This window comes from Callithrix jacchus, chromosome 22 (assembly GCF_049354715.1).
Source record: "Callithrix jacchus isolate 240 chromosome 22, calJac240_pri, whole genome shotgun sequence".
NCBI classification, from domain to species: Eukaryota; Metazoa; Chordata; class Mammalia; order Primates; family Cebidae; genus Callithrix; species Callithrix jacchus.
The window spans coordinates 45706482-45734324 of NC_133523.1; the positions used below are offsets into that span (position 1 = coordinate 45706482).

Consider the following 27843-nt stretch of genomic DNA (forward strand, 5'->3'; position numbering starts at 1 on the left):
TAGTTTGGGATGTTTTATTAGTCTGTTCTCATGCTGCTAATACACACATACCCAAGACGGAGTAATTTATAAAGAAAAGAGGTTAATGGACTCGCAGTTCCACAGGACTGGAGAGGCCTCACAATCATGGCGGAAGGCGAAGGAGCAAACGCATGTCTTCCATGGCGGCAAGCAAGAGAGGGCCTGTGCAGGGCAACTGCCCTTTATAAAACCATGGATCTCATGAGATTTATTCACTGTCATGAGAACAGCACGGGAAAAACCCACTCCCATGATTCAGTTACCTCCCACCAGGTCCCTCCCACAACGTGGGGATTATGAGAGCTACAGTTCAAGATGAGATTTGGTGGGGACACAGTCAAACCATATCATTTCACCTCTGGTCCTTCTAATCTCATGGCATCATATTTCAAAACCAGTCATTCCTTCCCAACGGTCCCGCAAAGTCTTATTTCAGCATTAACTCAAAGGTCCACAGTCCAGAGTTTATTTGAGACAAGCAAGTCTCTTCTGCTTATGAACCTGTAAAATGAAAAGCAAGTCAGTTATTTCCTGGGTACAGTACAGCCACAGGCATTGGGTAAAGCCTATTCCAAATGGGAAAAATTGGCTAAAACAGGGGTTCCCATGCAAGCCCGAAATCCAGCGGGGCAGTAAATCTTAAAGCTCTGAAATGATCTCTTTTGACTCCATTTCTCACATCCAGGTCACGCTGATGCAAGAGGTGGGTTCCCATGGTCTTGGACAGATCCTCCCTGCGACTGCAGGTAGCAGCTCCTCTCCTGGCTGCTTTCACAGGCTGGTGTTGAGTGTTTGCTACTTTTCTAGGCACGCAGTGCAAGCTGTTGGTGAATCTATCATTCTGGGGTCTGGGGAGGGTGGCCCTCTTCTCACAGCTCCACTAGGCAGTGCCCCAGTGAGGAGTCTGGGGGGGCTCCAACCTCACACTTTCCTTATGCACTGCTCCAGCAGAGGTTCTCCTTGAGGGCTGCACCCCTGCACTTCTTCTACAGCCCACTTCGACTCCAGTTCCCAGTAAAGCTCCTTATCTCCGTCTGAGAACCTCAGTGTGGACTTTGTGCTCATTCAGCAGCCATTCTTTAGGAAGCTCCAAACTTTCCCATGTCTTCCTGTCTTCTTTTGAGCCCTCCGAACTGTTCCAGCCTTTGCCTGTTACCCTGTTACAAATTTTCCATGCTACTGTTTTCCATACGGACTGCAGTATTTTAGATTCTTAACAAATATACAAAGATACAGTTTCTCCACAACCTTGCTTGTGAAGCAGGTTCACCGCACACTGGTTGCCACCGTGTCTGAGTTGAGAGAGAGATAACCTCACACACACACAGTAAGTGACATGAAGTGGATTTGTTCCGTACAGATGGGCAGATGCCTGGGATCGTGCATGCTGCTCCCCAAGGCTCAGGAAACCCCCCCAGTGCAGATGCAGTCTCTCTGTGTGCTGCACTTGCATCACAGCTGAGGGGCCCTGAAGGGCAGCCCATCCTGGGTTTCGTGCTCCAAGGATGCATGGCACCTTGGCCTAAAGCATCAAAGGACATCCTGTTCTGGGGCTCTGGAACACATCCCGTCCTTTTTTCTGGCTGGTTCTTTCCTCTCAGGATGCTGCATTTCCAGTACATTCTACATTCATTCTTGGGAACCACAAGTGAGAAGCCAGATACAACTGGGCCAATTCAACCCCACTTGAATGCTATCCTGCCGTCTCCCCACCAGTTCAGATATCCCTTTTATTTTTATATTTTTTGAGACGGAGTCTTGCTTTGTCTCCCAGGCTGGAGTACAGTGGCACAATCTTGGCTCACTGCAACTCCGTCTCGCAGATTAAAGCAATTCTCATGTCTAAGCCTCCTGAGTAGCTGGGACTACAGGCATGTGCCACCATGCCTGGCTAATTTTTTTTTTTTTTTTTTTTTTGGTATTTTTAGTAGCAACGGGGTTTCACCATGTTGACCAGGCTGGTCTTGAATTCTAGACCTCGGATGATCTGGCTGCCTTGGCCTCACAAAGTGCTGGGATTATAGGCGTGAGTTACCATGCCTGGTCCAGATATCCTCTTTAATAAAGCTAGTCCATTTATGTGTGCACTGACCTCCCTGAATCTGGAGATAGCTGTTGGTCTCAGGAGACTGAAGTGACACACGTTGACTGTCAGAATCTCAGTGCAACATCATTGAGATACGGCCAGATGAATTTCGCTAGGCTTAAGAGGATTGCCACCTTAAGCAGGATAAGCAGGCCTGCCTGGAGCTGTGCCGTAGTCCGGGATCCCAGCGACTTAAGTGAGAAGTCGGTATTCAGATCAAAGAAAACTTCTTTAAATGGCCCCACTCTCTGCAGCCAATGGGCCTGTTTGTGGGTCTTATGTATTTGTATTTCCAAAATAACCTGAGGTCCTGATGTGGGGTCCTTACCTCTTGTGCAAGGTGACTCATGCCTATAATCTGAGCATTTTGGGAGGAGCAGATGGGAAGATGGCATGAGGCCAGAATTTGGAGACCTGGCTGGGCAACATAGAGCCAGACTACATCTCTATTAAAAACAAATAAACAACAGAAAATTAGCACAGTGCAGAGGCACAGGCCTTTACTCCCAGCTACTTGGGAGGCTGAGACAGGAGTTGCCCAGGACCCGGGGAAGTCAAGGTTGCAGTGAGCTATGATTGCACCACTGCATTCCAGCCTGAGTGACAAAGACCCTGTCTTAAAATTTTAAAAAGCATAGAAAAACCAAGTTGGACCAGGCGTGGTGGCTACTCTGGAAGCTGAGGCAGGAGAATCACTTGAACTCAGGAAGCAGAGGCTGCAGTGAGCTGAGTTCATGCCACTGCACTCTAGCCTGAGTGACAGAGGGAGACTCCTCAAAACAACAACAAAAACTAAGTCATTTGTGACTACTTTTGAAAGTTATTTCCTCTTTTTTGTTTTTTAAAGAAACAGTTGGTTAACGTATCTTCATAGTGGCTTTAGTCCTTCATGCCCAACGTGGTGTCCCTAGGAAAGTCTCTGGAATTGAACAGAGGGTTGACTGTCACCCTCTGGAGTTAATGGGGACTAGAAATGAAAAGCATTTATTTTCTGTGGGGCATTGACAAGAAATTGCACATTCCACCCTGGGAGGGTTTTGCATTTCACATTTTCGCTTGCATCCTGTTCACAGACAATTCGAACGTGTGTTAATTCAATTCCTAAAACTTCTCCTTCCTTCTTTTTCTTCTTTTCCTTTCCCGTCTTCCCTTCCCTCCTTCCTTTTCTTGTCATTTCTCTTCGCTTTTTTCTCTTTGTTTTCTCTCTTCTTCTACTTATCTCTCTTTTCTCTCTTCTCTCTCTGCTTCCACAGAAAGCAGGTGGGACTTGAAATTCATTTTAATAGAAGGAATTTTCGTGGATATAATCACCAACTGATTTTGCTCTGCGTAGGCAAGATCCGTTTTCAGACCGCTGAGCAGATCTTGCCTCCAAAACCCTGAAAACAAGCACAGTGCAGTATCATTGAGGTACAGCCGGATGTATGTAGGATAACCAGGCTTGCCTGGGCCAACAACACGGCAACAGCATTGGAGGGAGGCGAGTCAGGCAAACTGAAGCGCAGGCTCCACCCCGGCCTCGTCCCGGCCTGCCTAGGTCCCGCCCCACCAAGTACCAGCCAGCCTAGGTCCCAGCCCGTCCCGGCCTCTAGGATGCGCGCGCAATTTCCTGCAAACCCGGAAGCGGGTCACTGGGAGTGAACGCCTAGAGAGGAGTTTCCGGTAGACCCGGAAGTCTATCGCTTGGAGAGAGTGTTTCGCAGAAGCGCGTGAGTTTCCCTTTGTCTAGACTAACTCTAGGCTGCCCAGTTCTTCTGGGCTTCTATACCGGGATATGAGTGGCAGGCAGACCTGGAAATCCCGGCACGGCTTCCTCCACCCCGAGGAAATTCAGACGTCCTTTAAGAGTCTCGGAGTCGCTTTCCTGCGTGTTAAAATCGCTTGGAGGCCGCTCCTGTGCCCGGTCTTTTTGCCCTGTGGCCACGTAGACATCTGCTATCGTGGGGGTTTCCTGCTTGAAATTCTTTACTAATACCTAGACACGCCCCGTACCACCTAAAGTCCTTACCCGCAAGGTGGATTCAAGTCTCTTGGGTCCCCCAGCCTCGGCCTTCTTGGCCCCTGGAGCGCGGCGCCGCAACGCGGCACGAGACATCGCGTACTCTGCCCGGTTTCTGCAGACTCCACTCCTCTCCTGGCCCACTCCTGCCTTTTTCCTCCTTGATGTGAACTCTGTGTTCCCCAGGCCTCCCTTTCCCAGCCACCGCTTCTCCTGACCCCGAGTGTGGGGAGTGACTTCTATCTCCTGACATCCAGTGTTCTCTGGAGCCAGCTTCCAGCACACTGAAAATGAGCTCTTCCGGAGGTGGGCATCTGACTCCAATCTCCTCCCTGTGAATGTGTGGAGAAAAATAGATGGAGAACGAGTCAGAGGAAGTAGAGAAATTTTTTTTCTTTTTTCTTTTTTTTTTTTTGAGTCGGAGTTTCGCTCTTGTTACCCAGGCTGGAGTGCAATGGCGCGATCTCGGCTCACCGCAACCTCCGCCTCCTGGGTTCAGGCAATTCTCCTGCCTCAGCCTCCCAAGTAGCTGGGATTACAGGCACACGCCACCATGCCCAGCTAATTTTTTGTACCTTTAGTGGAGACGAGGTTTCACCATTTTGACCAGGATGGTCTCGATCTCATGACCTTGTGATCCACCCGTCTCGGCCTCCCAAAGCGCTAGGATTACAGGCCACCGCGCCCGGCCTGAAGTAGAGAAATTTTAAAAGAGAAATGAAGAATAAGAGACCCGTTAACAGACGGCAAAGTAGAAGGAGAGTGAGGGGTTTGCAGAGACACAGTGAAAGAAGGTGCCAAGAAAGTAGCAGGGGGAGAAAAATAACTAAAAATGTAGGGAAAACTGGATCTACAGAAAGACAAAAGTTCAACAAGATTGGGAAGGCTCCTCAGACAGAGTGGGAGAGAGGGAGAGGGATTTGGAGCCAGGGCAGACAGAGCAGCATGGTGCTGGGACAGTCAGAGGAGGCAGCTGGTGACAAAGGAGAGGGAGAACCACAGCAGGGGTAGACCTGGTATCTCAGGGTGCCAGAGAGTGGGGACAGAGGGTGTGTTACAGGGAAGATGGGATTTTACAGGGAGAGCCCAAGTGGAGCTGAGATGTGGGAGGAAAGAGGCAGAAATATATGGAGATTAGGGACAACGAAAGATTGGGCAGAAAGAGCAATACGAAGTGAAACAAATTGTGAAAATGGCACAGAACCGGTGGGAAAAAAGGAATAGAGCAAAGAAGGGGACAAAGAGAAGAAGAGAACGGGCTCGAAGTGTACAGAATCCTAGGGGAAAATAAAGAGAAAAAAGCTAGGGAGAAGAGAATGAGAGATAATGTACAGAATGAGGGAGGAAAACAGTAGTGAGAAAAGAGGGGGACTCAGGTTACAAATGACTGGTCAGTTGACTGGAAATTATGATTAAATTGTGACATTAATTTCTCTGTAATATAAAATTTGTCTAAAATACATGAGGCCTCGGACTGTGTCTCACGTGTGTAATTCCAACACTTTGGGGGGCTGGGGTGGGCAGATCACTTGACTTGAGACTAGTCTGGCCAACAAGGTGAAACCCTGTCTCTAGTAAAAATACAAAATTAGCTGGGCATGATGGCCTGCGCCTGTAATCCCAGCTACTTGGGAGGCTGAGGCAGGAGAATCGCTTAATCCTGGGGAGGCAGAGGTTGCAGTGAGCCGAGATCGCACCACTCCCCTCCAGTTTAGGTGACAGAGCATTACTCTGTCTCAAAAAAAAAAAACACATACACAAACACACATGAAGATGCGTGTTTATAAGGCATGTGCATTCTATAATTCTTGGCATCAGAGGTTAGCTTCTACTTGTAATCTCTATTCTGCCAGAGGGCCAGAGGGCAGTGACTGGGCTCATTCAGGTGTGATTCACTTTCTCTTTTCCTTCTTTTTTTTTTTTTTTTTTTTAATTGGAGACAGTGTCTTGTTCTGTTGCTCAGGCTGGAGTGCAGTGGCATCATCTCGGCACACTGTAACCTCCACGTCCCTGGTTCAAGCAATTCCCCTGCCTCGGCCTCCTGAGTAGCTGGAATTACAGGCACACACCATCATGACCAGCTAATTTTTTCGTATTTTTAGTAGAGGTGGAGTTTCACCATGCTGGCCAGGCTGGTATCAAACTCCTGACCTCAGGCAATCTGCCCACCTTGGCCTCCCAAAGTACTGGGATTATAGATGTGAGCCACCATACCTGGCCACTCTCTTCTCTTTCCTTGGGATGGATTAGGGTGTGAGTGAGTGTATAAGATAGGAAAAAACCAAGTGATTTTTTGTACTCTCGCAGTGAACACAGAATGCCTTATCTCTGGTCACCAAAATAATATGGGGATACTTGTCACCAACAAGCAATTCTTCGTTAAACAGCAGCTGCGTGTTCTGTAATTTAGCTCAGTTTAACTGGTCAGTGTAGGAACAACCACACACATGTTTTGATCACTAGACGTGAGGTATTCTCTGTGTGGTGTGAGAGTAGTAAAATCAGTGTGGTTTCTTCCTATCTCAAATAGTCAGAGGAAGAGTTTTCCAACAGGCCCACTCACCTGTCTCTAGATCTCTGTTCTTACTGAGTAGTGACTGTGAATTGTCCCTGCTGCTGGCTGCTGCTGACCATGAGACTTTGTGCCACAAGCCCGCCCCATTCACACTCTCATGATGACATGGCATCCCTCCTGCACAGTGTCATCAGTTTTTACTTCAAGGGAATTATGTTGATCAGAGTACCCGTTAACACACACACACACACACACACACACACACACACACACACACAATAATTCCTTTTTATTGTTATTTTTTTAAAAAGATAGGGTTCACCATGATGACCACACTGGTCTTGAACTCCTGACCTCAGGTGATCCACCCACCTTGGCCTCCCGAAGTGCTAGGATTACAGGCATGAGCCACTGAGCCCAGCCACAGTAATGCCTGTATTGGTCAGTGTACCCAGATGGAGGTGTTGCCCATTAAAACACACACACACATACACACACACACACACGCCTTTATTTTATTCCCTACTGTTTCATCTTCAGAAGAAAAAGCGAAGTATTAGCTACATTTTTACTTGCAGTAAGTATGCCTTTTCTGTGCTCCATGTAAGAGCACAATATACCAAAATCGTGTTTAGGCTCTTTCCCTCTCTCTCTCAAACGCCTCCAGTTCTTCCTTGATCCCGTCCAATCAGGTTTTGACACCAAGCATTCTACTGTTCCTTTTTTTTGTGAGTCGCCATTGATTTCTCAGTTTCTAAATCCAGTTATTTTTTTCATTCATTTAATTTTTAGAGACAAGGTCTTGCTCTGTCACCCAAGCTGGCATGCCGTGGCACAGTCATAGTTCATTGTAACCTTACACTCCTGGGCTCCAGCAGTCCTCCCGTCTAGCCTCTGGAGTAGGTAGGACTATGGGCCTGTCCCTCTGCCTAGCTGATTTAAACAAAAAAAAAAATTTTTTTTTTTTTTGGAGAAGGAGTCTCACTCTGTTGCCCAAGCTGGAGTGCAGTGGCGTGATCTCAGCTCACTGCAACCTCTGCCTCCCAGGTTCAAGCAGTTCCCTGCCTCAGCCTCCCGAGTAACTGGGATTACAGGCGACCACCACCACGCCTGGTTAATTTTTGTATTTTTAGTAGAGATGGGCTTTCACCATCTTGGCCGGCTGGTCTTGAACTCCTGACCCTGTGATCCACCGCCATGGCCTCTCAAAGTGCTGAGATTACAGATGTGAGTCACCGCGCTTAGCAAAACAAAATTTTGTTTTTAGAGACAAAGTCTCACTATATTACCCAGGGTGGTCTTGAACGCATGACTTCTAGCCATCTTCCTACAGAGAAGTCACAGCGTGATGGGATTATAGGCATGAGCCCCTGTACCACGCTTAAATCCTCGTCTGAATTTTCTGTCCTCATCTTTCTTGAAGCATGTTTCACAGCTCATCACTATTTTTTTCTCAGCTTTGAAGACAGTGTTCATATTTTTTTCTACTTCAATTTTCTGTGGAAAGTGTTTATATTTTAAAAAATCTGTTTAAAGTTTTTCTCATTACTTTCATGTCTTTTTTTTTTTTTTTTTTTTTTTTTATTGAGACGGAGTTTCGCTCTTGTTACCCAGGCTGGAGTGCAATGGCACGATCTTGGCTCACCGCAACCTCCGCCTCCTGGGTTCAGGCAATTCTCCTGCCTCAGCCTCCTGAGTAGCTGGGACTACAGGCACGCGCCACCATGCTCAGCTGATTTTTTGTATTTTTAGTAGAGACGGGGTTTCACCATGGTGACCAGGATGGTCTCGATCTCTTGACTTCGTTATCCACCCGCCTCGGCCTCCCAAAGTGCTGGGATTACAGGCTTGAGCCACTGCACCCGGCCTACTTTCATGTCTTACGAGTTTCTTCTGCTGGTGTCTCCTGAGGTTTCTTCTCTGAATATGGAAATGCCACCCAATTTATTCCTTAAACCTGTTCTCTCTGTCCACAGCCTCTGCTTTTCCTTTTGAGGTCATCTTATGGCTTTACATACCACCAGCATGTCTGTTTTTCCTCTGCACCCACGCCTCACCCCTGAATTCCAGAGTCCTGTGTCTAGTTGTGTTCTCAACATCTTCTGGGACACCCACAGGCATCTCCACCTCCATGTGTCCAATAGAGACTTTCCGAACTCCCCAAACACCTTCTCCTCCAGTCCAGCACATCATCTCGGATGAGGGACACCTTGTGCTTTCTGGGGATTAACCCTGGGGATTAACATTTTAAGAATGTGCTTAAAATACAGGAGATACTATTTGTGTTTTAATTTATAATGCAAAGAATAAATGACATATTTACTTAAAATGACCGAAGAAATAGATCGTTTCAAAATTTCTTTTGATGTGTTGGAGAAAAATATTTGAGGAGCTCAGCCCTGCCTGATCTGCTTCCCCAGGAGCTCTCTGATCTCCTTTCCCGCCTCTGTTCTTCCCGCTCCCTCTACTGCAACCACACAGCCCCTTTCCTTTTCTGTGAGCAAGTCAGTGGCGTGATCTTAGCTCACTGCAACCTCTGCCTCCTGGATTCAAGTGATTTACCTGACTTAGCCTCCTGAATAGCTGGTACTACAGGCATGTGTCACCACACCCAGCAAATTTTTGTATTTTTAGGAGCGATGAGGTTTCACCACGTTGGCCAGGTTGGTCTTGAATTCCTGACCTCGTGATCTGCCCGCCTCAGCCTCCCAAAGTGCTAGGATTACAGCCGTGAGCCACCACGCCCGGCCATGTTTTGTATTTTTAAAATAAGTGGTTGATTAAAGCACGATTTTAGGAATCACATGGTTTATTACCACATATGAATAGTTTTTTTGCTTTTAGATTCACAATTTTAAAGCAGGGAAGAATAAAGTGAAACAATCTCAGAGGGAATCCACTCAACAGAGGAGGTACCTTAGCCTCATAGTGGAGAGATTTCTGAAATTGTTAACATCCATTTGCTCAGTTAGGCTGAATCAGGCCTCTGAAGAAAGTCAAAGTTGGAGGAGTACCTCAGAGGGAGGTCTTTCCTTTGTGTGTGGCTGTGGCACGGGAAGGAGGTATGTTGATTCTAAGCCCTAAACAGGATATTTTTGACATTCAGGATTCAGTTCCAAAGAGACATACGTGAGGAAGCGACTCAGAAGAGGGAGGGAAAGAAGTCAGGAATGGCCCGCAGTCAGGTAAGGCAACTTGCTCAGTGCATTGTTCTCTGTTTCTTCCTGAAATACCTGGCATTGGAGTTGCTAATCTCTGACTCCGAAGCATCCTTCCTGTCCGGTTTCCTTGCATTTACCCATGGCTGCTTCCAGTCCCTTCATTTCCACTTGAGATTCTAGTTCGCTATGACCCAGTGATGGCTTGGGAAGAGGCTGCACTGGGCATGGTCCTGGGAAGGGCTCTCCCCCAGACATGGATGGAGACGGGGTGTGGGTCCCATGGTGTCAGGGCTGTTGGGCAGCAGAGATTGTTCAGGGGTCACATCTAGATGCACTGTCAGTGTTCTGTGGACTAGAACTAGAGAAGCTGTGTGTAGAAGTTACTTTCTCTCTTTCTTTTTTTTTTTTGAGACAGAGTTTTGCTCTGCCAGCCAGGCTGGAGTGCAGTGACATGATCCCTGCTCATTACAACCTCTGCCTCCCAGGTTCAAAGGACTCTTCCACCTCAGCCTCTCGAGTAGCTGGGATTACAGGTGCGCACCACCATCCCCGTCTAATTTTTGTGTTTCTAGGGGAGATGGGCTTTTGCCATGTTGGCCATGTTAATCTTGAATGCCTCAAGTGATCTGGCCACCTCGGCCTCCCAAAGTGCTGGGATTACAGGCATGAGCCACCTCACCCAGCCAAAAGTTACATATTAATGTGCATGAGTATTTGGTAAATTCTGGAAAAAGAGTTGACAAAAGGGACATGTTTTCTGCCTGGTTCTGGATGACATTGGAAGCTAAACAATCCGTCTGTCTTACTCAGATATCTTAATGATTGGCAAAGGAATGGAATGTTTAGAAAAAGACATCAGTGATAGAGAGTGTTTTATTCCCTTTATAAACTATTCTGTTTTAAAATATGAAATCGAAGGACGGGCGTTGTGGCTCACGCCTATAATCCCAGCACTTTGGGAGGCCAAGGTGGGTGAATCACGAGGTCAAGAGATCGAGACCATCCTGGTCAACATGGTGAAACCCTGTCTCTACTAAAAATACAAAAATTAGCTGGGCACGGAGGCACGTGCCTGTAATCCCAGCTACTCAGGAGGCTGAGGCAGGAGAATTGCCTGAACCCAGGAGGCAGAGGTTGCAGTGAGCCGAGATCACGCCATTGCACTCCAGCCTGGGTAACGAGAGCGAAACTCCATTTCAAAAAAAATAAAAATAAATAAATAAAATAAAATATGAAATCGGCTGGGCGCCGTGGCTCACGCCTATAATCCCAGCACTTTGGGAGGCCGAGGTGGGTGGATCACGAGGTCAAGAGATCAAGACCATCCTGGTCAACATGGTGGAACCCCGTCTCTACTAAAAATACCAAAATTAGCTGGGCATGGTGGTGCGCGCCTGTAGTCCCAGCTACTCAGGAGGCTGAGGCAGGAGAATTGCTTGAACCCAGGAGGCGGAGGTTGCGGTGAGCCGAGATCGCACCATTGCACTCCAGCCTGGGTAACAAGAGTGAAACTCCGTCTCAAAAAAAAAAGAAATCAAGCTAAATGTCTTAACAGCAGGACATTCAAAAGCATTTACAAATCTGTCACCTTTTCCTGTTTTTTGTCTCTGTCTCTGGTTTGGTTCAGGGAAGATGCCCTCTCATCATTCTCAGCACAGGCTTCCCACAGAGACTGGCATTCCTGCAGGCAGTCTTGTGCAGCTGCTGTACTAGTTGGGAAAGGTTCTAATTCTGCTTACAGATTGCAGCTTAATTTTTTTCTTTATTTCTTCTTTTTTTTTTTCTTAAGTGATGGGATCTCACTATGTTGCCCAGGCTGGTCTTGAATTCCTGGTCTCAAGCGATCCTCCTGCCTTGGCCTCCCAAGGTGCTGGGATTACAGGTGTGAGCCACGCACACGGCCTAGAATCTTTTTTGTCACTAGAGAGGAGGAAATCATGTTCTTGTACTACCAATTATTATTAAGTATTGGTTTTTTTTTTGTTTTTTCTTTTTCTTTTTTTAAGATGGAGCTTCCTTCTTATTGCCCAGGCTGGAGTGCAATGGTGCAATCTCATCTCACTGCACCCTCTGCCTCTCAGGTTCAAGTGATTCTCGTGCCTCAGCCTTCAGAGTAGCTGGGATTACAGGTGCTGCCACACCTGGCTAATTTTGTATTTTTAGTAGAGACAGGTTTTCTCCATGTTGGCCAGGCTGTTCTCAAACTTCTAACCTAGGGTGAGCCACCTGCCTCGGCCTCCCAAAGTGCTGGGATTACAGGCGTGAACCACCACACCTGGCCAAGTATTGTATGTTTTAAGCAATCAAATTACGTGTATTCATAATGAAAGTCCAAACAAACATGCAGCTTATCAGCATATCAGGTACAAAGCATCCCATGCCCTGTCCAGCCTTCCACCCTCCCTCATATCTCATTGGGGAGCCACTGTTGTCAGCTCTGCGTCGAGTCCTCTCAAGTCCTGGGTGAATGTATATTTGTGGCATTGTGATACGTTTTTAAATCCTCAGTGATTTATTTATTTATTTTAATTTTTTTTATCCTCAGTGATTTTTCTTTTTTTTTTTTTTTTGAGACGGAGTTTCGCTCTTTTTCACCCAGGCTGGAGTGCAATGGCGCGATCTCGGCTCACTGCAACCTCCGCCTCCTGGGTTCAGACAATTCTCCTGCCTCAGCCTCCTGAGTACCTGGGATTACAGTCACGTGCCACCATGCCCAGCTAATTTTTTGTATCTTTAGTAAAGATGGGGTTTCACCATGTTTACCAGAATGGTCTTGATCTCTTGACCTCGTGATCCACCCACCTCTGCCTCCCAAGGTGCTGGGATTACAGGCTTGAGCCACCGCACCCGGCCATCCTTGGTGATTTTTCTGTTGTGACATTTCATTCTGAAAGTTGTGAAAATTTGCGTGTTTTCATGTTAGGAAGATGGAGTGCTCCTTTACATCCTCATGTGAACTTTCTCTGAATTCGAAATCAGTCACCTCTTTCACCATGCCTGGCTAATTTTGTATTTTTAGTAGAGACGGGGTTTCTCCATATTAATTAGGCTGGTCTTGAACTCCTGACCTCAGGTGAACCACCTGCCTCAGCCTCCCAAAGTGCTGGGATTACAGGTGTGAGCCACCACACCCAGCTGGTCTCCCATTTTTAATCACCTACCATATGTTTATAAACTAAATTGAGTACAACTTACACATTTTTATTGTTGCAAACATGCTGAAATACACATTAGGAAAAATAATACTTACAGGTAGGCACAGTGGTGCATGGCTTTAGTTTCCCACGTGGGAGGCTGAGGAAGGAGGATCCTTTGACGCCAGGAGCTCAAGGCTGTGGTTCACTATGAATGGTCACTGCCATTCAGTTTGGACAATGTACTAAGATCCTGTGTCTAAAAATTGCGAACCAAAGTAATAATGAAAAATATCATGTAAAAAACAGGTCACTGAGAGACAACTCCTTATTTCAGGTGATGTGTGTAAGTGTATATGTGTACTAGTGTATGAGTGTTAGTGTATATTTGTGTGTGTACCTGTGATGTCTGTGCATGAGTGCACAGATGAGCAAGCCTATGGTTTTTATGAATGGCATGTTGTCATTTTATGTAAATTGTATATTTTTTATCAGTTGAAATTACATCTTAAATATTTACCAGGATGTTCAAATTTTTCTACACTCTCATGTTAATGAGCTGATATCTGTAAGAATCATAATGTATTATGGGGATATATAACATTATATATATACAGCTATAATGACCTTTTAGGCAGTTTGGTGGTTTTTTTTTTTTTTTTTTTGAGATAGAGTTTCCCTCTTGTTACCCAGGCTGGAGTGCAATGGCGCGATCTCGGCTCACCACCACCTCCGCCTCCTGGGTTCAGGCAATTCTCCTGCCTCAGCCTCCTGAGTAGCTGGGATTACAGGCACGCACCACCATGCCCAGCTAATTTTTTGTAATTTTAGTAGAGATGGGGTTTCACCATGTTGACCAGGATGGTCTCGATCTCTTGACCTCGTGATCAACCCGCCTCGGTCTCCCAAAGTGCTGGGATTACAGGCTTGAGCCACCACGCCTGGCCTCATCTTCAGCCTTTTTAAGTTTGTGCCAGACGTCACAGGCAGATTGGGAGATAAAATGGGTATTAAGACCAGTAGTTTCAGTTTCTTTTTTTTTTTTTTTTGAGACGGAGTTTCGCTGTTGTTACCTAGGCTGGAGTGCCATGGCGCGATCTCGGCTCACTGCAACCTCCGCCTCCTGGGTTCAAGCAATTCTCCTGCCTCAGCCTCCCGAGTAGCTGGGACTACAGGCGCGCACCACCATGCCCAGCTAATTTTTTTTATTTTTAGTAGAGATGGGGTTTCACCATGTTGACCAGGATGGTCTCGATCTCTTGACCTCGTGATCCATCTGCCCCGGCCTCCCAAAGTGCTGGGATTATAGGCATGAGCCACCGCGCCTGGCCCAGTTTGGTGTTTTTAATCCTTGAACTTGTTTTAAGTTTACTGAATTAGGTAATTGTCAGTTTACTTTTGTTAGTGATTTGTTACTTAACTGTTTGATTTGTTAGGTTTGATTCTAATATCCAGACGCATGGGATCTGGTACTTACCCTGCCATTTTCAGCCCTCACACCTGGGGCAGGTCTCCCAGAGTAAATGTGAAAGAGTTGTCTCTTCAGTAAGATAGGAACAGATCATTCGTTCATGGGGTTTTGGTGCTATAGGAGTTAGTTCATGTGAAGCATTTAGAGTAACGCCTATCACATGGGAGGTGTTGCGTTCAGCCATTGCTATTGTTACCATCACAGCTTTCAGATTTTCATCATTTTTCTTTTTTTTTTTGAGACAGATTTTCACTGTCACAAGGCTGGAGTGCAGGGGCACGATTTTGGCTCATTGCAACCTCCACCTCCTGGGTTCAAGCAATTCTCTTAGCCTTTTGAGTAGCCGGGATTACAGGTGTTTACTACCATACCCAGCTAATTTTTTTGTATTTTTAGTAGAGACAGGGTTCTACTGTGTTGGCCAGGCTGGTCTCAACTCCTGACCTCAGGTGATCTGCCTGCCTTGGCCTCCCAAATTGCTGGGATTACAGGCATGAGCCACCACATCTGGCCAAGATTTTGACCATTTTAAAAAACTGCTCTAGGTAGAGTGTGGTGGCTCACACCTATAATCCCAGGACTTTGGAAGGCCGAGATGGGAGGATGGCTTGCGTTTAGGAGTTCAAGACTAGTCTGGGCAACATGGTGAGACCTCATCTTTTTTTTTTTTTTTTGAGACAGAGTTTCACTCTTGTTACCCAGGCTGGAGTGCAATGGCGCGATCTCGGCTCACCGCAACCTCTACCTCCTGGGCTCGGGCAATTCTCCTGCCTCAGCCTCCTGAGTAGCTGGGATTACAGGCACGTGCCACCATGCCCAGCTAATTTTTTGTATTTTTAGTAGAGATGGGGTTTTACCGTGTTGACCAGGATGGTCTCGATCTCTTGACCTCATGATCCATCTGCCTTGGCCTCCCAAAGTGCTGGGATTACAGGCATGAGCCACCACACCTGGCCCGAGACCCCATCTTTACAAAAAATACAGAAATTAGCCAGGTGTGGTGGCGTGAGCTTGTATTGCCCGCTACTCCAGAGGCTGAGAATGGAGGATCACTTGAGCTTGGGAGGGGGAGGTTGCAGTGAGTCGAGATTATGCCACTGCACTCCAGTCTGAGTGACAGTGACACCCTGTTTCAAAAAAAAGAAAAACCACTGTAGGCATCATCATCTCTGAAGACACCTCTTGAATTGTATCTCAGGTAAACACTGGATACCACTTGGTGTGTGAAAACACCCAACACTTTGTATATAGGGATAACCCTGGTTTAATTTTTTTGTTTGTATTGTCCACAAAATGAGACATCTGTACTGAAAGAATGTCATAAGGCCAGGCGTGTTGGCTCACGCCTGTAATCCCAGCAGTTTGGGAGGCCAAGATGGGTGGATCACCTGAGGTCGGGAGTTCAAGACCAACCTGGCCAACATGGAGAAACCCCATCTCTAAAAAAAAAAAAAGAATGTTGGCCGGGCACAGTGGCTCACGCCTGTAATCCCAGCAGTTTGGGAGGCCGAGGTGGGTGGATCACCTGAGGTCGGGAGTTCAAGACCAGCCTGGCCAACATGGAGAAACCCCATCTCTAAAAAAAAAAAAAGAATGTTGGCCGGGCGCGGTGGCTCACGCCTGTAATCCCAGCACTTTGGGAGGCCAAGGAGGGTGGATCACGAGGTCAAGAGATCAAGACCATCCTGGTCAACATGGTGAAACCCCGTCTCTACTAAAAATACAAAAAATTAGCTGGGCATGGTGGCGCGTGCCTGTAATCCCAGCTACTCGGGAGGCTGGGGCAGGAGAATTGCCTGAGCCCAGGAGACGGAGATTGCCGTGAGCCGAGATCGTGCCATTGCACTCCAGCCTGGGTAACAAGCACGAAACTCCGTCTCAAAAAAAAAAAAAAAGAATGTCATAACTTGTCATGGGAAAGTATAATAAAGCAACAATTACAGACACGTAACTAGCTCAAGAGTACCTTAATGTGGATTTTTCACAGGGCTCACTTCAGTGGAGTCAGTCCTTAACAGCTGTCTTCTCATTCTGTGAGAAGATGAGCACTCTCTCCATACCCTGTGGCTGAAATGTGGATTTCCTTTTAGGGACCCTTGACATTCATAGACGTGGCCATAGAGTTCTCTCAGGAGGAGTGGAAATGCCTGGACCCTGCCCAGAGGACTTTATACAAGGACGTGATGTTGGAGAACTACAGGAACCTGGTCTCCCTGGGTGAGGATAACTTCCCTCCAGAAGCTGGGCTCTGCCCTGGTGGATCTCTGCATTGTCTCTTGGGAGCCTCTTGGGAGCTCCTGCATTGCTTGACTGAGATTGAAACCTTGAGAAATTGAAAAGCTCCATTATACTTTCTGGACTTGAAATGTCCCCTTTCTTCAGGTGTTCTGCTCCCTTCACGATTCATCATTGGTGGCACCAGGGGTGAAGTATGCATGAAAGCTTAGGACAAATTTAAAAAATATCCAATTTCTTGTTTCCCCCCCCGCTTGTGTTTTTGATTCTGTAGTTCCTGGAAGGGGGTTGATGTCTGTGTGTTGCCTAAGCATTCAGAAAGAGGCAGTCAGTGGATGAATTTGTGAAATGCTACTTTTTTATTCATTTGTAATATCCTCTCTCCTACCTAAATATAGGGCTTGGACTTGGGAGATGCCATAGCATGCATTTCTTCTTTCATTTTATAAATAGGAGTGGATCTTCCTGACCTGAGTTTTATCTCCATGTTGGAGCAAAAGAGAGAACCCTGGACTCTGCAGAGTGAAGAGAAAATAGCAAGGAATCCGGATGGCAGGGAATGCAGCAAAGGTGTGAACACAGGTAAGAGCTCAGGCGGGCAGAGGAAAGGCCCCATAATTTTTGTCTTTTGAGACAGTGTCTTACTCTGTCATCCAGACTACGTGCAGTGGCAATCATAGCTCACTGCAGCCTTGAGTTCCTGGACTCAAGGGATCCTCCTGGCTCCGTCATCCAGTGTTGGAATTACAGGCATGAGCCACTGTATCGTGCAAAGCCACACTCTTAGATAGTGTTTGGGAGAACTCTTATGGGAAAACAAAAGTTGAAGTCTTGTGAGTTCTGAACAGGCATTTTTCTTTATTTTCCTATGTATTTTTGGAAACGGGTCTCTCTTGCATCACCCAGGCCAGAGTCCAGTGGCATGATTACAACTTGCTGCATCCCTGACTTCCTGGGCTCGGGATTCTTCCTCTGCAGCCTCCTGAATAGCTGGGACTACAGGTGTGCGCCACCATGCCTGGCTAAGTTTTTATATTTTTTATGGAGATGGCGTTTCACCATGTTCTCCAGGCTGCTCTCGAACTCCTGGCCTCAAGCAGTCCACCTGCCTCAGCTTCCCAAAGTGTTAGGATTACAGATGTGAGCCACCATACCCAGCAGGGTGTGTTGTTTAATTGGTACATATTTGTGGATTGTTAAATTTTTCTTCTTTTGGCTGGGCAGAGTGACTCATACCTGTAATCCCAGCACTTTGGGAGGCCAAGGCAGGCAGATCTCTTGAGGCCAGGAGTTCAAGATCAGCCTGGCCAACATGGTGAAACCCTGCCTGTACTAAAAATACAGAAATCAGCAGGGTGTAATGGCAGGCACCTGTAATCCCAGCTACTCAGGAGGCTGAGACAGGAGAACTGCTTGAACCCAGGAGGCAGAGGTTCTAGTGAGCCAAGATCATGCCATTGCACTCCAGCCTGGGTGATAGAGGGAGACCCGTGTCAAAAACTGTAAAAAGGGCCGGGTGCGGTGGCTCAAATCTGTAATCCCAGCACTTTGGGAGGCCGAGGCGGGTGGATCATGAGGCCAAGAGATCGAGACCATCCTGGTCAACATGGTGAAACCCCGTCTCTACTAAAATTACAAACAATTAGCTGGGCATGGTGGCGCGTGCCTGTAATCCCAGCTACTCACGAGGCTGAGGCAGGAGAATTGCTTGAACCCAGGAGGCACAGGTTCCAGTGAGCCAAGATCATGCCACTGCACTCCAGCCTGGGCAACAGAGAGAGACCCAACTCAAAAACTGTAAAAATAAAAATACATTTTTTTGTTTCGTTAATTTCAACATTTCATCCCTCTGCCTCCCGAGTAGCTGGGATTATAGACATGCACCACCACACCTGGCTAATTTCTATACTTTTAGTAGAGACAGGATGTTTCCATGTTGGCCAGGCTGGTCTCTAACTTGTGGCCACATGTGATTAGCCCCCGTTGGCCTCCCACAGTGCTTGGGATTACAGGCGTGAGCCACTGCACCCGGCCCAAAACATTTCATTTTAAATGTTAACAGCTTATCTTTGATTAGGTACAGAAAGCTGTGCTTACCAACTCTGCTCTCACTTTCTGTTATTACTGGCATAAATTAATTCTATATATTTTATGTTCCCATTAACATATTTTTATAATGCTTTTTAAATGAATGTGTCCTTTTTTTTGAGGTGGAGTCTTCCTCTATTACCCAGGCTGATCCTGGCTTGCTGTAGACTCTGCCTCCTGAGTTCAAGCGATTCTCCTGCCTCAGCCTCCTGAGTAGCTGGGATTAAAGGTGTCTATCACCACCCCTGGGTAATTTTTGTATTTTTAGTAGAGATGGGTTTTTGCCATCTTGGCCAGGCTGGTCTCCAACTCCTACCTTGGCCTTCCAAAGTGCTGGGATTAGGCGTGAGCCACCGCACTGGCCTGATTGTGTCTTTTAAACTGTAGGAAATATTTAAAGTCAAATTACAAGTGAAAAGTGTAGTAATACATGTTTCTGTATTTCATCATTTGTTAACCTTTTATGATGAGCTTTTTTGTTGTGTTATTTTGGGGGCATGGAGTTTTGCTCTTGTCGCCCAGGCTGGAGTGCAATGGCAGGATCTCGGTTTACTGCCACCTCTCATCCCGGGTTCAAGTGATTCTCCTCCCTCAGCTTCCCCAGTAGCTGAGATTACAGGGGCCCACCACCACACCCAGCTAATTTTTATATTTTTAGGAGAAATGGGATTTCATTGGTCAGGCTGGTCTCAAACTCCGGACCTCAGACTATACACCCACCTTAGGCTCTCAAAGTGCTGAGATTATAGGCGTGAGTCACCGCACCCAGCCTGTGAAGAGCTTTACGTTTTCATTTAGGTTAAAGAGTGGTTTCCTTTCATCTTGAATGCTGCTTTTTGCATTTCTTCTTGAACAGGTCTAGAATACTAATTAACGTCCTCAGCTCTTCTTTATCTAGGAAAGTCTAAAAGTCTTTATTTTTGCGGGTGAGTTTTGCTACGTGTATTTTCTGTATTGCTGTTTTGCTTATTTTTCTATAAGCACTTTCAGTGTATCACCTCACTGCTTTCTTTTTTTTTTTTTTGAGACGGAGTTCCAGCCTTTTTACCCAGGCTGGAGTGCAATGGGGTGATCTTGGCTCACCACAACCTCCGCCTCCTGGGTTCATGCAATTCTCCTGCCCTCAGCCTCCCGAATAGCTGGGATTACAGGCACGCGCCACCATGCCCGGCTAATTTTTTGTATTTTTAGTAGAGACGGGGCTTCACCATGTTGACCAAGGTAGTCTCGATCTCTTGACCTCGTGATCCACCCACCTCGGCCTCCCAAAGTGCTGGGATTACAGGCGTGAGCCACTGCGCCCGGCTCACCTCACTGCTTTCTAGCCGGAAGATATCAGCTGGAAAATACCTATAATCTTAGAGTGTTTCCTGTTGTTTGACAAGTCTCTTTTTTTGTTGCTACTGTCAAGATTGTGTCTTTGTCTTCTTTTGACTTTTGATAATTTCTTTACCGTATGTCTCTGTGTGAATGTATTTGGATTAATTTTAGTTAGAATGGTCAAGCCTCTTTTTTCTTTTGAGATAGCGTTTCATTCTTGTTGCCCAAGCTGGAGTGCAATGGCATGAAATTGGCTCACTGCAATCTCCACCTCCCGGGTTCAAGCAATTCTCCTGCCTCAGCCTCCCAAGTAACTGGGATTACAGGTGCCTGCCACCACGCCTGGCTAATTTTTCAAATTTTTGTTTTGTTTTGTTTTGTTTTGTCAGAGGTGGAGTCTCACTGTCGCCCTGGCTAGAGTGCAGTGGTGCCATCTCAGCTCGCTGCAGCCTCTGCCTCCTGGGTTCAAGCCATTTTCCGGTCTCAGCCTCACAAGTGTCTGGGACTACAGGTGCACACTGCTGTGCCTACCTAATTTTTTATATCTTAGTAGAGATGGGGTTTCACCATGTTGCCCAGGCTGGTCTCAAACTCCTGAGCTCAGGCAGTCCACCCACCTTGGTCTCTCAAAGTACTCAGATTACAGGTATGAGCTACTGTACTTGCTAATTTTTGTTATTTTTTAGTAGAGACAGGGTTTTACCATGTTGGCCAGCTAATCTTGAACTCCTGAGCTCAAGCAGTCCACCCCCTTGGCCTCTCAAAGTGCTGGGATTACAGGTGTGAGCCATTGTTTCCAGTCTGGTCAAGCCTCTTGAATTTCTGTATTCAGTTCTTCACTCAGATTTGGGTTGCTTCAGAAATTATTTCTTCAATTGCAATTTTTGATCCTCTGTTTTCTCCTTATGCGCCTCCAGTAGTTCGTATATTTTCCTACTTGATTATTATTCAAAAATCTGTAAGAAAAACTATTGTTTCCTTTTCTTCATTGTGTTTTGTTTCCTTTTTTTTTTTGAGATGGAATTTTGCTCTTGTTGCCCAGGCTGAGTGCAGTGGCATGATCTGCTCATTCAACCTTTGCCTCCCAGGTTGAAGCGATTCTCTTGCCTCAGCCACCCAAGTAGCTGGGATTACAGGCATGCACTCTCACGCATGGCTATTTTTTTTTTTTTTTTTTTTTTTTTAAGAGTTGGGGTTTCTTCATGTTGGCCAGGCTGGTCTCGAACTCCCAACCTCATATGGTCCACTGACCTCAGCCTCCCAAAGATCTGGGATTACAGGTGTGAGCCACCTCACTTGGCTTGTTGTGTTTTCTTTTTGCTCATTGTTCTTGAAGTCTGCTGCTGAACCCTCCAGTGAACATTTACTTCAGTCATGGTATTTCAGTTCCACACTCTTCTTAATACTTTCTCCCATGTTTTGTATTCCCCCCCACTTTTTTTTTTTTTTTTTTTTTTGAGACAAAGTCTCATTCCGTTGCCCAGGCTGGAGTGCAGTGGCACGATTTTCGGTCACTGCAACCTCTGCCTCCGGAGTTCAAGTGATTCTTCAGCCCAGGCCTCCCGAGTAGCTGGAATTACAGGCACCTGCCATAATACTCTCCTTTTCCTGCGTGGTTTTCCTGATTTCATACATTTGTCTCTCTCAGTTATGTTTTAGCTCGTTCAGCATCTTAAGACAGTTGCTTTCAATATTTGTCAGGTAATCAGAGGGCTGCCTTTTTCTATGGAGATTTGTTTCTTTGTTTAATTTTAGCCATATTTCCATGTCCATTTGTAGGCCATGTAATTTTCTTTTTAGGTTTGCTAAAACAACCACTTCTCCCAGTTCATTTCTTTCTTTCTTTCCTTTCCTTTCTGTTCTTTCCTTCCTTCCTTTCTTCCTTCCCTCCCTCCCTTCTTTCTTTTCTTTTTTTTTTTCTTCTTTTCTTTTATTTCCCTTCTTGAGACTGCATCTCACTTTGTTGCCCAAGCTGGAGTGCAGTAGCACAGTGTTGGCTCACTGCAACCTCTGCCTCCTGGGTTTAAGCAATTCTCCTGCCTCAGCCTCCTGAGTAGCTGGGACTACAGGCATGTGCCACTGGGCCCAGCTAATTTTTGCATTTTTAGTAGAGACTGCATTTCACTGTGTTTGCCAGGCTGATCTCAACCTATTGACCTGAAGTGATTGACCTCATAGTGTGTTTCACTGTGTTAGCCAGGCTGGTTGCCCTCAAGTGAAACCAGCCCACCTTGGTTTCCCAAAGTGCTGGAATTACAGACGTGAGCCACCGCACCAGCCATTCCAGTTCTTTTATGTAAGGATTGTACAGGGTGAGACGGTTACTGGGAACACGCAGTCCTTTTCTGTGGATGTGATTTTTCTGGATGTGGAAGTTTACTAATGTCTATATAGCTGTTCTTGGATTTCTGGTTTTCCCTAAGAGGCTCATCCCTGCTTTTTCCCAAAAGCTTTCAGTTTCTGTTGTACTTCTCTACTTATAACCTCTTTCAGACTTCCCCATAGTTCTCTCGACTCCTGCAGATTCCCCACTGCTCCAATGCATCACCTCAGCTCCTTGTGTTTTCTGCACTGCCAGCATGATCTACACAATATGCTGATACTCCTACCAATGCCTGAGTCAGGTGAGGCAGAATCTAGATCCTCTGTCAGACACTAAACATGCCATTATCATGGGTTGAAGTTCCACTGTTTTCTTTCTGTTTTAGAGAGGAGCTCTAAATTGGGAAGTAATGCAGGAAACAAGCCATGTAAAAGTCAACTTGGACTCATGTTTCATTTACATCTGAGTCATCTGCAGCTATTTCAAGATGAAAGGAAGATGTCTGGATATAAGGATGTTGAAAAACTCATAAGTGACAATTCCTCAGTTTCACCACTTCAAAACACTTCTTCCAGTGTCAAATCCCGCCCTTTAAGTAAATATAGAAATAATTTTGATGATGCTCCATTACTTCCACAAGAACAGAAACCACATATTAGGGGAGAAACTTGTGAATGTAATGAGCATGGTCTAGTCTTTAGAGCCTCTGCAAACCTCACCAACCATCAAGTAATCCATATTGCAGACAATCCTTACAAATGCAATGAGTGTGGCAAGGTCTTCAGTCGTAGTTCAAACCTTATATGCCATCAGAAAATTCATACAGGAGAGAAGCCTTACAGATGTAGTGAATGTGGCAAGGTCTTCAGTCGTAGTTCAAATCTTACATGCCATCAGAAAATTCATACAGGAGAGAAGCCTTACAAATGTCATGAATGTGGCAAGGTCTTCAGTCGTAGTTCAAACCTTATATGCCATCAGAAAATTCATACAGGAGAGAAGCCTTACAAATGTAGTGAATGTGGCAAGGTCTTCAGTCGTAGTTCAAATCTTATATGCCATCAGAAAATTCATACAGGAGAGAAGCCTTACAAATGTCATGAATGTGGCAAGGTCTTTCGTAGCGGTTCAAAGCTTGTACAACATCAAAGAATTCATACTGGAGAGAGGCCTTACGAATGTCATCAGTGTGACAAGGCCTTCAATCAAATTGCACACCTTGTACGACATCAGAAAATTCATACTGGAGAGAAGCCTTACAGATGTAATCAATGTGGCAAGGTCTTTAGTCGCCATTCATATCTAGCAGAACATCAAACAGTTCATACTGGTGAGAAACCTCACAAATGTAAAGAGTGTGGCAAAGCGTTTTCAGTGCGTTCCAGCCTCATTACCCATCAGTTAATTCACACTGGAAGGAAACCTTACAAATGCAAAGAATGTGACAAGGTCTTTGGGCGCAAGCGTTTCCTGACCTCTCATCGGAGAATTCACACTAGAGAGAAACCTTATGGATGCAGTCAGTGTGGCAAGATCTTCAGTCAGAACTCCGACCTCATACGACATCGGAAAATTCATGCTGACGAGAAACCTTACAAATGTAATAAATGTGGCACAGCGTTTAGAGAGTTTGCAGACCTCACTGCCCATTTTCTAATCCATAGTGGAGAGAAACCTTACGAATGTAAAGAATGTGGCAAAGTCTTTAGGTACAAGTCTTCTCTAACTAGTCACTATAGAATTCATACTGGAGAGAAGCCGCCGTACAAATGTAATGAATGTGGCAAGGTCTTCAGTCGTAGTTCAAACCTTATATGCCATCAGAAAATTCATACAGGAGAGAAGCCTTACAAATGTAGTGAATATGGCAAGGTCTTCAGTCGTAGTTCAAATCTTATATGCCATCAGAAAATTCATACAGGAGAGAAGCCTTACAAATGTCATGAATGTGGCAAGGTCTTCAGTCGTAGTTCAAATCTTATATGCCATCAGAAAATTCATACAGGAGAGAAGCCTTACAAATGTCATGAATGTGGCAAGGTCTTTCGTAGCGGTTCAAAGCTTGTGCAACATCAAAGAATTCATACTGGAGAGAAGCCTTACAAATGTCATGAATGTGGCAAGGTCTTTAGTAGCAATTCAAACCTTTCACAACATCAAAGAATTCATACTGGAGAGAAGCCTTACAAATGTCATGAATGTGGCAAGGTCTTTCGTAGTGGTTCAAAGCTTGTGCAACATCAAAGAATTCATACTGGAGAGAGGCCTTACGAATGTCATCAGTGTGACAAGGCCTTCAATCAAATTGCACACCTTGTACGACATCAGAAAATTCATACTGGAGAGAAGCCTTACAGATGTAATCAATGTGGCAAGGTCTTTAGTCGCCATTCATATCTAGCAGAACATCAAACAGTTCATACTGGTGAGAAACCTCACAAATGTAAAGAGTGTGGCAAAGCGTTTTCAGTGCGTTCCAGCCTCATTACCCATCAGTTAATTCACACTGGAAGGAAACCTTACAAATGCAAAGAATGTGACAAGGTCTTTGGGCACAAGCGTTTCCTGACCTCTCATCAGAGAATTCATACTAGAGAGAAACCTTATGGATGCAGTCAGTGTGGCAAGATCTTCAGTCAGAACTCCGACCTCATACGACATCGGAAAATTCATGCTGACGAGAAACCTTACAAATGTAATAAATGTGGCACAGCGTTTAGAGAGTTTGCAGACCTCACTGCCCATTTTCTAATCCATAGTGGAGAGAAACCTTACAAATGTAAAGAATGGCAAAGTCTTCAGGTACAAGTCTTCTCTAACTAGTCACTATAGAATTCATACTGGAGAGAAGCCGTACAAATGTAATGAATGTGGCAAGGTCTTCAGTCATAGTTCAAACCTTATATGTCATTGGAAAATTCATACAGGACATCAAATAATTCATACTGGAGAGAGACCATACAGATGTAATGTATGTGGCAAAGCGTTTAGAGGGTGTTCTGGCTTTACTGCCCATCTTGGCAATCCATGCTGAAAGGGAAGCTCATGAATGTAAAGAATGTGGCAAGATCTTCAGTCACAAGTCTTCCCTAACCAATCACCAGAGAATTCATATTGGAGAGAAACCTTACAAATGCACCCTGTGCAGTGAGGCCTTTAGTCCCAACTCTGACCTTGCACAGCATTGGAGAGTTCATTCGTGAGAGTTCTTACAAACCGTGTGGCAAGATCTTCATCTTGAGTTCCAGCATTAACATCAGAGAGTCTGTACTAAGTGGAAATCATATAAATGAAATGTATGTGACTCAGGCTTTACGAAGCTCTGCCACGTCGTTGGACATCAAAATATACTTCTGGGATGAAACCACATAGATGGATTGTGTGTACTCAGGCTATTATACAAGGACCATTACTATAGAATACAATAGGATTTGCACAAGTAACTTAGTCTCTGGTTCTCCAGTATTTATGATATGGCATGCTGAAGAATAATGCTGTTAAAATATGTTGAATCTCATGAGATGATGTATATCGAAGGTGCAAGGGCATGTGGAAATGATCAGCTATATTCAGGTTATAAAAAATTCAATTATTTGGGGCATGTAGAAAAGGCTGCTCTTTATGATTTTGAAATCTCTTCATGTGCCTTCCATACAGGCCTTTCACTGTGGCCTCTGGGAAAGAATGAGTAGGATGACAGGGCTGACTTATTAGCTGAGGATTATTTCTTTCTTTTTTTTTTTTTTTGAGACGGAGTTTCGCTCTTGTTACCCAGGCTGGAGTGCAATGGCGCGATCTCGGCTCACTGCAACCTCCACCTCCTGGGTTCAGGCAATTCTCCTGCCTCAGCCTCCTGAGTAGCTGGGATTACAGGCACGCGCCACCATGCCCAGCTTATTTTTTGTATTTTCAGTAGAGACGGGGTTTCACCATGTTGACCAGGATGGTCTGGATCCCTTGACCTCGTGATCCACCCGCCTCGGCCTCCCAAAGTGCTGGGATTATAGGCGTGAGCCACCGCGCCCGGCCTATGTAGACTCTTAAGTGGACCGTGTTTGCAGACTCCCTTTTGACGTATCCAGTACCACAGCGATGACTTGCACAACCATATTTTCCGTTTGGACACTTTATTTTTCTCCTGTCCTCAAGGCACCCGCCTTCCTCACCCTTCCAGAAAGTGCTGTGATTTCAGGCCTCGGATACCGTAGCCAGCCTGTCACTTTTATCTGCTTTTCTTCCTTTATTTCACAGGCTGGAACCGTTCATACTGTGTGGAATAATAGTGGTAACAGCGGACTTCCTTGCTTCATCCCGAACCCCTGGGGGAATCTTTCTGACTTTCACCAGAACATGTGATGATTTTTATAAATTTGCAGGTAATGCTAAGCTGAAGAAGTTTCCCATGATACTGTTTTCCATACTGACTGCAGTATTTTTTTTTTGAAAAATACTTTTTTTTTTTTTTTTTAAATTGGCAACTGTCAAAAGAGATATTCACAAAAAGACTTAGAACAAGGGCAGAAACCCCAGACAGGTGGTTTTCTTAATTCATCAGGCTGGAGCAGACTTTAAACCAAACTGGAGGAACCATTCCGGATCTGGCCACCACCTAATCTCTACATCCTGGCCTCCTTTTCATTGGCTGGAAGCTGGCTCACTTCATCCAAGGGCCTGGTTCGAGGGCATTCATGGCTTCCGCAAGTTAGAGCATCCCTTGCTCCTGGCGCTAATGGTTCCACTCAACCATGGGACTGGAGCATCCACTTGGTCCAGAGATGTATACTAGGAGCCGTAAATGACAACTTTGATGAGGCCTGAAGACTCCAAAGCCTTCAGCCCGAGTTTGGCCTTGCTCACTTGCTTGATGTAAGAGATTCGAGATCTGGGGAGGCTGAGGCGGGTGGATCACAAGGTCAAGAGATCGAGACCATCCTGGTCAACAAGATGAAACCCCGTCTCTATTAAAAATACAAAAATTAGCTGGGCATGGTGGTGCGCGCCTGTAGTCCCAGCTACTCAGGAGGCTAAGGCAGGAGAATTGCTTGAAACCAGAAGGCAGAGGTTGCAGTGAGCCAAGATCGTGCCATTGCACTCCAGCCTGGGTAACGAGAACGAAACTCCGTCTCCAGAAAAAAAAAAGAGATTCGAGATCTGTCCGGGCTGAACATGGCTTCCAGCAGCTGCAATATGGACCTGGAGCACCTCTGGATCTTTGAGGTCTTCAGGAAGTTTCACCCACAGCGGGATATTTCTATATCCGGTGGTGTTCCCATCTGGTAACCCTCATAACCAAAACTACACTCCCCTGTGAGCCAGGCCTAACCACACCAGCTGACCTGCAGCGCTCATCAGCATATTTGATTCCCACCAATGATATGATGATTACATTTTCTCCACAACCCTTCTTATGAAGCAAGTTCACTCCACACTGGTTTCCAATGTGTCTGAGTTGAATCAGAGAGAATCCCACGCATACACAGTAAGTTACAA

General features: G+C 45.7%; 1 protein-coding gene and 1 long non-coding RNA gene across 2 annotated transcripts; one reads left to right on the plus strand and one right to left on the minus strand.

The window, feature by feature from the left end:
- Nucleotides 1-4392, minus strand: LOC128930406 (uncharacterized). The gene is made up of 2 exons (XR_008478426.2): nt 4116-4392; nt 1-3486 (listed from the first exon to the last, which is right to left on the minus strand). It is a non-coding gene; the product is annotated as an uncharacterized LOC128930406 (long non-coding RNA).
- On the plus strand, nt 3772-27843 carry LOC128928021 (uncharacterized). Its single transcript, XM_035283628.3, is given in 7 exon segments — nt 3772-3816; nt 9728-9806; nt 16478-16604; nt 17076-17204; nt 22739-25139; nt 25141-25369; nt 25371-27843. Coding segments are annotated over 6 exon segments (3087 nt in total). The 5' UTR covers nt 3772-3816; nt 9728-9791; the 3' UTR covers nt 25557-27843.